This window comes from Phasianus colchicus, chromosome 5 (genome assembly GCF_987193195.1).
Source record: "Phasianus colchicus chromosome 5, bPhaCol1.hap1.1, whole genome shotgun sequence".
Lineage (NCBI taxonomy): Eukaryota > Metazoa > Chordata > Aves > Galliformes > Phasianidae > Phasianus > Phasianus colchicus.
The window spans coordinates 2964005-2976716 of NC_143440.1; the positions used below are offsets into that span (position 1 = coordinate 2964005).

Sequence of the window (12712 nt, forward strand, 5' to 3'; positions counted from 1 at the left end):
ACTATGGTGTTAAAATGCCTAATTTATTGTGGAGACAGCAATCACACCGGTGGAAAAATCTCAATAACTCACTGTAAATGTTGCAATGTGTGAATAAATTATAAGCATGCACACATCACAAAGAGAAACAATGGCTGTCACACAGAAGAAGAATAGGGTATGTATCTATTTCAAAGGAGTTGAAAGAGTACAGAATTGAATGGCTAACGTGCAGTGATGCCATTCCTGTAGGGATCAATAGTGAAACCTGCATGACTCCCATTTAACATAGAACCTTCCAGAGTGTCTCCAGACTGAAAAAATGAAGACACATTCACTTCTTTGAAAATACAAAAAAAATGTAATGCTCAGCTTTTTAGCTTCACCAGCACATCTTATGTGTCCCTTTCTCCTCACACTTAGCCTGGCCTCATCTGAACCACTGCTCTCTCCATCAGTACAGAATTATAGTACCACCTCCGTATTTTAGCAGTTTATGCAATTAATTATTAGAAATTGTAAGGCTATAACAGGAAGAGTAAGAGCCAATGAAGAAGTATCAAGTACAGCTTGGGTTGGAAGGGACCCCAAGGATGCCCATCAGTTGTGCTAATTTTTAATCTAGTTTTGACTTCTGTGTGCATGTGCATAAGGCTTGTGCTATCCTGGTATGTCTTTTAGATTTGTATATCGTTTTTTTAGCTTTTACCAGGCCAGCTTCTGAAATCTGTAACGTTTGCCCTCCATTGTAAATAGAATGATTACTGATTATTCTTACATTTTATGTAAATAAAAATATGTTGTGTCATCTGAACATTTAGAATTGTAATAGCTGGCTTCATTTCCGACAGATGTATACATGTGCCCTGGTGTTATTATCTCAGGGTTTACCTAGACACATGTTTACATTGGTGAAATTAATTATCTCCTGTTCCTAATATCAGTCTTTTCTACTTTCCAGCAGCAAAATACTATTAGCTGCAGTGAAAACTAATTCCATTAAATGTTTCATGCTGGAAACATCACATCTGTTTTGCGTAGCAGCATTATATTGACCTTCTAAAAGAGAAAACTGATAATTCCTGTTCAACATAGCCCCTGTGGTTACCACCCTGCTTCACTCCCCATGGCATAGCATGTGATATTGGAATGAATGCGTTATTTCAACTGTGAATTTGAATATAAATAGTTAAATTGCTGTAAACATCTATCATCAAATCTTTATTATCCTCTAATTAGCTCTGCAAAGCATTCCCATTCACTCTCTACACAGGCTCTAAGCACCTAATCTACCTGTAGCTCTGTTCATTGCAGGGCAGTTGGATTAAATGACCTTTAAAGGTCTCTTCCAACTCTAAGGATTCTGTGACTCTATGAAATTACCCCATATGTTTGCCTGCATGATATAAAACTCAGGCTTAAGGACACTTAAGACACTAAAGATAGTCATTATATTAGCAATAAGAGGTATTATTTTCAACCACTGCTAGCACAGTAATTGAAGAGGATAAAAACAGGCAAAAAGACGTTGTTTATGCAATAAAAACTTAATCTTCTTTAATTTTTATTATTAACTATAACCTTTTAATCCAGTAATCCTCAAAAAGGGTCAGGTCAATTAAAAAAAGATATTAAAATTTACTTACCCCAGATTGCCATGAAAATAGCAAAGAAGACAGTCCCTCCATTATCAAACAAATGTGTAACCTGAACAGAAAATAAATACATAAGTAACAAACAATATTGCCACTTTCATTTTAGCACCAAAGGAACCCAGAATATGTAACTGATGGCAGAAATTAAAAGCCAAGCATTCCAGAGAGAAGTCCTGCTTGCATGCTTCTTTTATCAAGTTTATTCCATCCTATTTTTGCCTATCAGTTGAGCTGTTTTCCTAGCCTATCACTTCAAGCATCTCCAGACTGCTTGCATCACTGACAACAAGTAGGAGATGCACTGTGACCAGACAGGCTAAAAATTCCTCCAGAATTGCCCTCAGATTCTAGGTCAGGCTTCCATTCATTTTCTATTTTAAGGCGTTCACAATCCCAATTTCCTTCAGATGTTTCACTGTTCTTCCTATGTGCATTACTTAGTTAATGTCTCTGAATTTCAGTCTCTACATCTCCCAAGCTATTCCACAATTTCTCTGCAGGCAGCAATAAAATTACTTTACATGCAGACATCTCAGCAAATTCTCTTTGTTGAAAGGCCAGTACCCCTCAACTCCAAAAAACACGCAATGAATTCTAAGTAACCAACTCAGAAATGTAAATATAAATCATGTATTTAATCTGCCTTCATAAATGCTCTACTACTGATCCTATGATTCCATGATTTATCCCTTATCTCACTCTTTCTTATAAGCTCTATGGGGCAGAATATGTATCCTGTGTAAGGTCCAAAGTTTACCACTAGAAAGTAAGGAATAATTAGTTATTGCAAGCCTGTGGATCACCCTATGAATCTCTCTTGTACATACATTAGAATTTTTACAACAAAAATCCCGAGCTTCTTATATGCCAACCATAATAAGAAATTGTATTTCGGAAGCTGAAATTAATACTATGCTCTTTAAATCAATCTCAGGTTGACAATTGACAGCAATGTAAATTATCCAGGAATAGCGGACCTACATTTCTTCTTATGAAAGGTGGTTTAAGATGCTGCTGAGCTTTAGGAAGGAAAGTACAGCCTTCAAATTCACATTTTGGAGAAAGGGAACAATAAGAAAAAAAGCACAAAATGTTATAAGATAGTGCAGATTAACTTGCACATGGTAGGATGAGAAACTGAAGAGGAAGAAGCACCACACTCAGAGTTAGGATGCTGGTGAGTCAGCACACCTGACTGATACCACAACTATGACTTTACACACTTCATATCCACTCCAAATCAACACCCTACTAGTGAGCTCCAGTGCAAGGTGTGCTAGGAACACAACCAGCCCAAGAGCCACCATGCACCACTCTGATCACCTCTGCTAATCAAAGAGATCAAGTGGGTAAGGATGACAGCTTGGGCATTCAGCAATTTAGATTACAACTCAGATATTACATGATTTCCCCTTAAATTATAATCTTTACAGTAATTGAGCATTTTTATACTGACATGGAAAAAAGTGGGAAGGGACAAAAGAAATGAGCAGGAGCAAGAAGGAAAAATGCAGCTTTTGTATTTTGTCTGCCAGCCTGGCAAGAAACCACAGAAAAAGCATTTGAAGTACATGATTTTCCTGCATTACTTTGCTTTCTCTGAAGTATTCCTCTAAAGGGAAACTTGGGAAATGTAAGAAAGGAATGTTTAATGAAAGAAGCAATTTTAATAAGAAGAAATATGAGCCCAAGTCTTTCATATAAGTGAGGCAGGTCCCCTGACATAAGCAGGCTTGGGGAGGTAAAATTCACTTTTCTTAATAAACTTAATGCTAGCATACTTATATACAATGAGTTGTTCCAAGGAACAGAATAAGTACAAAGAACAAGAGTGTGTTTCCCTGAAATGTAACAAGAAGAACCTCCCTTGTATGGCAGCTCTTTGGTTGTGTGTGAGGAAGATGTAGAAATAAGTCAAATTCTCTCAACAACAAAACCAGAGTGAAACACAGACAGGCTCCATTTCAAGAATAGGAAGCAAATAGGAAATGCCTATTTTCTTTAGCCAGAGTTCAGATCTGATGCCTTATTTTTAAATAAAATATTTCTGTTATTAATGGTGCCTCAGAAAGTACAAAGGAATATTTCATCTGAAGTAAGATTGTACTTTCTAGCATTACAGATCACTTTCATTCACTCATTGCCATTCAGATGCAGTGCTTGTGTTTTTGCTGCTCAACTCAAGCAGCACAGGACAATCAGCAGGATATGAGCCCTTATGGACACCAGCCCTTTCCTAGCAAGAGAGAGATGACTGAAGATGTAGAGAACTTTTCTTTGGAAACAACACAGTGAATGAAGGCATTACACAGTTACATAAAACCTCATGGAACTTCTTTTGCCATTCTAGTGGCCAGATGGTTATCATATTCTTTCCCAAATAAAAGCCTCTCTCTGTCCATTGAAGACAAAGGACTTTGCACATGAAGCACACGTTACCCATGTGTGCAGAGCACTGATCAGACCCACACAGGGGAGATGCAGAACAGGCAGATCCCAATAGGAAAAATTTCTTTTCTGTGTTTCCATCTGAGGTTGGCTAGTTTGTCAGAGCTAAAGCACTGGCAGAAAAAGCTGGGAGCCTACATTACTTTCCACAAATTTTGCAGACACCAAAATGTGACACTAAAATGCATGACTTACGAGCCAGATGTAATATAAGCATAATTGAATGACAAAATCTGCTTGTTATTAACTGAGGTCATTAAAATAACAATATGCCCCAATAGCAGTGTGTATTAATTTCCTGTCAAACTGCAGTAACTTGCTGCATAAGTTACTTGTCATCTAATAAGAGATTTCTGGGATGGGTTGTAAGATTTGCATAATATCATTTCAATTAAGAAAGCTTTTATCTTCAGTACACATTTTAAAAACTTATGAAAGTAGTTCAAGTATTTTGCTATAAAGTTATAGCAGTATGTAAAAACCAAGCACAGTTCAGCCTTAAATATAACATTTACAGCAGTATTTACTGCTGTTGTTGAAATACAGCTTTTTCATTTTTCAATGTGGCATTATAAAAATAAAAAGCCAAATTTTAATAAATACTAATCATTTAATTCATGTCAAACGTTCGTCAAATGCTCCTTCACGTGAAGTTTCTAAGTGTTGAGTTTTACTTCAAGTCCTGTTGAAATCAGGTTTCCAAATCCAACAAAGAGTTGATTCTTCTCTTTTACATTGCTTAGTGTTCTTGTGATGCCATGATCCAGAGACAATCACAGCTCTATAAGTAAAATGAATCCTGACTTCTGAGCAAGGTTTGTCTTATGGGCTAAAGAAATCAGAGAAAAATGCCAAGGCTGCTCTTCCAGCCATGAACATAGCACACATCAAAGCATATTGCTTGCCTGAAAGCACTGCATGTGTACAGAAGTACTACATTTGAAGGATAGCTTCTAGTAGCAAAATATTTAGTTGTGATAATTCTTTGCATGAGCTTGAGAAAGTAGAGTACATTGTAGACAAGATAATCCTGTGAAATTCTCGAGAATTCCTTTTAAAGAGCAGAAATTTAGTTACCAAGTAAGCAAGGAAAACAGAACAATAAAATATAGAGAAAAGTAGGAATAAACTGCCAAGATTATTATCTTTTTTTAATTCAGGGAAATTTATCAATTGTTAAAAATAATGATTTTGGAAGAAAATATTTTCAGAAAGTAAAGCAAATTTTAGAATAATCTTTGAACCTCTCAGATTATTCCATTCTTAGAAGCACAGAATACAGAGGGCTGAAAATTCCTAGATAAACAACACAGTCTGTAATCTTTGCTGCAACAGAGGCTGCCGTTACAGAATGAAAATGGGCCTTTAGACAAAAACATTCATGATAGCAGTAAACTAATAATTACCTTGGCATATATGCAGCTTTCATTGAGCTTTTGTAGTGTGCAATTGCGTTCACACATAGGGCACATGATGGTTTCATTTGCCTCGCAGATCTCTTTGCTTTAGTGTAAGATAGGAAAATAAAGGTTATTAAAAGGCTTTCAGCATCCTTGAGATTTTCTGAGGCTACATCATTTGTGGTTTCTATTAGTTAACAGCGTGCCTAACCACAAAACTGACTCAAAATAAATAAAAGGGCATTAAAAGCTTCATCTCAGGCCAGAAATGTTAAAACTGTGGGCCTTATAGTTGACATAATATCTTTGGGCATCATGCTAAGCTTCTTGTTCTTCTAAACATCCCGTTCTCTCCCAAAGAAGTACAATAAACTGAAGAACAAAACATTGTTTCCTAGCTGCCAATCAAATTACTGCATATATGATATTAAATAGAAGACACAAAACATGAGAAGATGGACATCACTGATTTCAATCAACTAATCCAAGCTGACATCAACTTCAGGTCTGTCCCATGGTATGACTGTGTACACACTTTGATCAGTGGGTCACAGCGTAAAAACCCACTAAGAGGGAAATCTGGCATTAGTAATTCAAATCTTTGCATTTTTATTGTGTATGGGAGAACCTATGTTTAGGGATAGCAACAAAACAGTATCCTAATTTGGGGGTAAAATATCCAAAAACTGCATTCTACTGCTTAGAGGTTCTAAGGTTTGGGGATATGAATTCATTTACTTCATTAGGACTATTCATATTCAGAAGTATTATATAATTAAGTGTCTTGACAAAGGCAAAACAAAATGAAGAAAAGTACAAAAATGAATTTGAGGGCAAATTTTAACTGTAGTGAGTAAACAGAGAACCTTAGCAATCACCATTAGCAATGCTGACAAGCCTGAAATGATCCTATGTCATACTGGGAAAGTAGTGGTATAAAGCAAATACCAGGAAATTACTGATTTAATTAACATTGTGCTTTCAATACTTCTTCTCATAAAGCCTGAATTTACACTTCTAATACTGTATGGAGGATTATGTTTATTTCCAAATGAGTACATCTATTAAATCCCATCCGACATAATGGTAAATAAAAGACCACAGCTGCCAGGATGTGACATTTTGAGATCCTAGGTTGTGCTTCACATCATAACCACTAATTCACAAAACATAACGTGGACTTAAGAAATTGTTGCAAGCAATCCTGAAAGCTAGAATGAGCACAGCTATCACTTCAGAGCAGCAGAGCAGTACATAACTTTTAGTGTGCCACATAACAGGATTTTCTTGATTGCATTTCCACACAAGTATGCAAGCAATGGAAATCATTTTTCAACAACAGGATATAATGGTGATGCAATTTGTTGTCAAACATAAGGCCAAATGCAAATGTACTTTGAATTCAACATTATAAATGCTAGTGTTTTGCATCCTATACCTTGAGTTACAGTCTTGGTTTGTTTTGCATAACGTGGATTTCACCAAATTGAGTTGCCAATGATAGCCATGCTGTGTTGATATCTGGCGAAATTATAGCAGTGATAATTAAAGATCTATATAAAGGTGCCCAAAGCAACCTTTAAAGCCATCAGATTTAGTTTATATCGAATAAAGATGCGCAATGCATGTGCCACGAAACTGGCTTAAAAGAAAGAACACAAATGAAAAGATGTGTAAAAGTCTATTAAAGCCCTTCTCACAACCACCACACTTTTCCCAGTTCAGCTCAGGAAGGGTAAACAGATCAAAATGTATTTAAAAGTGTACGAAATCAGACATACACACTCACTTTCTGCTTTTTTCTTCATATCTGAGCCTTTAAAATGTAATCCAAATATTCTGGAAACAACCAGGAGTTTTTGTTGTTGTTTTTTTGTTTTTGTTTTTGTTTTTTTTTTTACTCTCAGAATTTCTCACTTGGTTGCATTCATTTAACAGCTGAGTCCTGGAAGTATTGATTGACACAACAGCCAAAGCACCCTGGGAGACCACAGTGCCAAATCCTGGCAGCAACATTTTACCAAGCTTGACTGCAATCTCATACAAGAAAAAGAACATCTTCCATTCCACATCTCTTTCCATAAAACTGCATCTCCGTGGAGAAAAATATGTTTCAAAACATGGGGCAAGCACGAACAATTGCTTACAACAGTATAGCATAGCTCCTGATATTGCAGTGTACTGGGGGATTTGTCTTCTCATTTTATTGTTTCACCTTTCTTCATGCTCAATCACCGTGTGATTCAATCTGATTTGAAAGCTTATGTACTTATTCTTTCAGCACAGAAAGAGTAAGATGTTCTTCCTCTGCCTGCAGCCACTAGAGGGAGGTTCATGATAGCTACATTCAAGCCAGCTTCATAATCCTGAGAGGTGAATGGGCATTACTGAGAAAAGCATGCTCCTTCAAAAATAATTACATCAGTTGCAAGCTCAAGTTTCGCAGACAGATGAAAACCTTTCATTATTTTTCCCCAAATAATTCATATTACTGTAAATCAACACTTCCTAATATCCACTGATTTATAATTACAGACATTGAATGTTCAGTTCCACATGAAAAAGTAATACTAAATCTAGGGTAATGTGGCCGTGATGACACTGCCATAATACCTTGGCACTGAGCCTAAATTCCTCATTGCAACTGGGTTTCCTATACCTAGATTTGGTCTTACTAATCTGGTTACAGCAATGCACAGAGATGGCACCACCGTGTCACAAGTCAAAGTCAATGCACAAATTCACACTCCACAAACCAGAGAATGAACACATCCAGATTACAGATGTTTTGGGACTGCACAGAACACACGACACAGGTTTCTGTGTTAACTCTATTGGTATTCTGAAGTTGATACTAGTTAATGTTAGCTATAACAATATATAACTACACCCTCTCCTTAAGCCTATACAACAGATGACCTAGATTTCAGGCTTTTGCTTTTAGAAAACAGCCCAGAGCCCCCGATGGGACTTGGCTCTCTGTGTAGCCCAACATTATACTGAAGCACCCCATCGTGGAACCACCAACCTCCATGAACCTGCCTGTTTCATGTGCAGCTGCTCAACATCAGCCAAGGGAAAAAAAAAAAATCAGGACAGGAAAATATGGAGGCTGGCTTATCTCTGCCTAGCTGAGAATCATACCCTAAAAGATCTACATGCAAAATAACTGTCTCTCCTATAAATCTGCTAAACTGGAGACATGTATTCAAGGGAGAAGCAGCACACAACACCTGCACAAGCATAAAACAGCTCTAAGTTTGATATATAATTAATTTATTTAAATTCTGAGAAATTCTGTTGTGTTTTTTTTTTTGTTTTTTTTGTTTTTTTCTCTTGGGTAATGTCAATGTTACAACTTCTCTTCTAGTGCCTGGAATATCACATCCTGAGAACAATAGATAATGACAGTTATTTTGCATGTCGAATTTTTAGGGTATGATTCTCAACTAGGCAGAGTTCCCACTTGCTTTAAATATGCCATTGAAAAGGTGAAGAATGCAAGTCTTCCAGTTCAATACTTCCAATACTTATGCTCAAGAACAGGATGATCCTCTATTTGCTTTTCGTTACATCTGGTGCATTTCACATATATTTATTGTTCGAAACAACCCTAATACAGAGAAAGATAGCATCGTTTTCTGGCCGGTATGTTTATTGCATTTTATTACATTTAATGCAGTCTGAAGTTGTAAAGTCTCTCTGGAGTTTAGTGTAAAATAGAATGCCTTAATTACAGCGCTGAGGAGCATAATAACTCACTGTGTAAGAGAAAACAAAGACAATTCCACATGGAGCTGTCAAATAGTCCTGCTCCAAATCCAGGAAACATTGCCTGTGAAATCTGTTTGCACTGTGCATACTGTCTGAGCATCCAAACTGGTTGGAGCAGCAGCTTTAATTGTATGATCAATAACTTTATTACGGATAATAACCTGTAATAAGGTCACTTCCTCTTGAAACAGTTCCTAAAAATACAGTTAGCAAGTGGAACAGTCTTGTCACTATTTCTAAACTGACATAAGCCACTCTCAGAGCAAAATCACAACTGTGTGGAACATGGAAATGAGGTGCCTTTCACATGTTTGTAATGCCCTCAGATGGCTGCAGCTTACAGCAACAAATTTGACACTACTAACATTTGGAAGGGAAAAAAAAAATACACATAGCTTGAAATTTACAACTGTACTAAACTACAGCCAAAGGCAAAATGGAAGTAAAACTAAAGAATGTGTCACTATTTTTCACCTGTTAGCTTTGACTGGAATGATAACCATTGTAATACATGTGACATTAGAATCAGCATTGCTTTCATTTCTTTCAGGAATGGAAATCATTGCAGATGCAATGGTAAGAGTGCTTGCTGTAAACGCTCTGCATTCACCTTGATGCAAAACAGATATACAAAGTGGATACACTTGATTGAAGAACCCAGTGCTCTATTTGGTTATTATTATGATTCCAATATCTGAAAAGCATTTACAAGTAAAATTATCTAAGTTGTGCCAGGTTGTTCTTTATTTTCAACAGGCTATTTTATCTTTTCAAATGGGATTTTACCTTACTTGGCTGGAATCCATCGTAAACAGTCCATAAAGGAAAACAAAGAGTCCAACCAGGGCAGCAGGAATCAGCATTCCAGTATACCATCCCAACCAGGCAAAATACAGTCCAATTTTTTCACCAAAATATCGCCTACACGAAAAGGAAATGTATGCATTTTCTCAAATTAAAACTTGCAGTAACCACTGTCTTCACAATTAGTAACAGCAACACTGACAAGGAATCACCATTACAAGCTTATAGTAAATACTGTTGTCAGTTTACAAAAATGTTTTAATTTAGGCTAGCACAAAAATCTAGTCACGCTAATTGTAGACTTATTAGAACATGTATTTTATAAGGATATATTTGAAGCACTCTGCAATTTTCAGTTCCTCCCAATGGCTAAATAGAGGCACCCATTTCAACATTGTTAAATGGAGGAGAGTTTACTCACACACAACATACAGACTTACATGCACACAGCTTCTAGAAAGCAACAGTATAGGTTTGCATTACTTAAATATTCTACTATAAAAATGACTTAATTGGAATCCAACATCTTGTTGAGGAAAAGACGAAATCCAGACAACACTGTTACTTCACTTTAATTAAATATATTTTTCTGCTTTACAGTTGGGAATCCATGACATTAAAATACTGATCGCTTGATGTAATTATTTTCACCCTGCATCTGTATCTATGTACTTTTATTCAGCCTTATCTGAAATTAATAGCCTTGCACATTTGTGACCGCTCAAAGGAAGCAATGTAGAGAATCCAATTCTTACCTGATAGTAATAAATTTTACAGAAAGTGTAAGAAGAATTAACAGTTTAGCAGAATAGATTATGCATCGTTTCCAGGCTCTCTGTATCAGAATAACAAGCTATTTTTAAAAGTACTAATACCTGATTAAATCAAGAGGTTGGTACTTGTACCACATTCCCCACCGTGCCCAACGCTCATATAAGAGGTGTCTGTGATTCTGAGCTCCATGTGTTTTGATGGGATGTCTGCTTTTGTGGCTTCCCTGAAAAAAAAAATCAACCCACAAAGAAATGAAAAGTGTTACCGGACACTACGGGAAATGAATACATTCCTTCTGTATCTGAATCTAATTTTAAATGGAGGTTTTACTACTTTTAATGAATAGATGTCAATTTGTTATAGACAAGTCCAGGAAATGTCACCTGGTAGTATGTAAACTCGTAGCAAGAGAAACAGTTACATACACTTTCCAAACAGCCAGATTCTGCAAGAAGTAAGGACTAAATCATACTAGTATAAGGCTATCAACTCAGCTCTATATTGTTCCAATAACAGTGTTTCAATTTCATTACTCTGTGCTAATTCGTATGCTTTTACTCATTTCAACTCTTCAAAAACTCTCATGAAATACATTATGGCATCTGTTTTTTCCCTTCCTAAGAAATTTTGGTAGGTCAGCTAGATCCTTCTGTCCTAGATATTCACAATGATATTATTTAACTCCTTTTAAAAAGTATAGGAAACTGTAGGAACTGTGTACCACAGCAAGGCTGAGAAGATAGAAACAATAGAACTGGCATTATTTTGAACCTCCCCTCAGAGTGTACTTTCATTGAGCAAAATAAATGTTTCATCAAACAACTCACAGGTAAATCACATTGTGGGAAGAAAACAGGGACACTCTTGAGCCCGACAGACTCAAGTACTTTTAGTCATTTTGAGTTTTTTATAATTTATTTGATAACTTGAGAATTGCTCAGAATTGAAATAGCACTATTTGTTTAGAATCGGCTATCTGGTTTAAGAATGACTTAAAAACCATGTCTTGCAATAAAATCAGCAAAGCATAGAAAAATGCCAGCACAGAACGGTTTTTGCAACATCTAGAAATCCCTAAGGACAGAGCATCAGCTTATTTTCACAGTCATCTGAAAGAATGAGTGCAATGCATAAAGCATTACCCATTACTGTACATATCAAGTATTTTTTTCTGCTTCTTTTTGCACTGTTTATCCATAGCAAGTCCCATAGTGTTCTCACTGGGAACGAATTTTCACACTTGTTTATTTCTGTGATTAAAAAAAAAAAGAAGATAAAACTGGACTGTTTAACCGTTATCCTTAGTGCCAGTAAAACTGCAACTAATGTAAGAGTGGCTTAAAAATATGGCTACATAAAGCTGAAATGCCCCATCCCTGGAAGTGTTCAAGGCCAGATTGGATGGGGCCCTGGGCAGCCTGGTCTAGTATTGAATGTAGAGGTTGGTGGCCCTGCAAGTGGGGTTGGAGATTCACGATCCTTGAGGTCCCTTCCAACCCTGGCCATTCTGTGATTCTGAAATCGTTGTGTATATATTTCTTTGATATGTCACAAATGGATATGAGAGCATGGATTTGGTAGCAACAGAAAGCTACATAGCTTTTTCTGGCAGTATGACTAACCTTTCCCTATAGTAACGCCCTACTGAAGTGTTAGCTCACTTATTTCTCTAAAATACTCCTTCTCTGAATTTCCTGTATTTAATTATTAATACAACATAAAAAATCACCCTCAGCAATTTCTAAAGCATAGACTGGTTCTTTGAAACACAAGATAAAGTCACAGCATTCAGCCCAATTAACCACAGTGCTCACAGCTGCAATTACCATGCTACCAGTAGGCATTTATGATGACCAAAGATATGTTGGTTGCTTCTTT

At 36.5% G+C, this 12712-nt stretch overlaps 1 protein-coding gene across 5 annotated transcripts in view; it reads right to left on the reverse strand.

Moving 5' to 3' along the window:
• Positions 1 to 12712, reverse strand: part of ANO3 (anoctamin 3) — a 172054-nt gene that overhangs the window by 28767 nt on the left and 130575 nt on the right. For all 5 annotated transcript variants that reach the window (XM_090140178.1, XM_090140177.1, XM_090140179.1 and 2 more), the window contains 4 exons: positions 10936 to 11057; positions 10043 to 10177; positions 5489 to 5585; positions 1626 to 1686 (listed from right to left, as the gene is read on the reverse strand). In XM_090140178.1, the coding sequence (XP_089996304.1) occupies positions 1626 to 1686; positions 5489 to 5585; positions 10043 to 10177; positions 10936 to 11057 (415 nt within the window). The remainder of the gene's footprint in view (positions 1 to 1625; positions 1687 to 5488; positions 5586 to 10042; positions 10178 to 10935; positions 11058 to 12712) is intronic.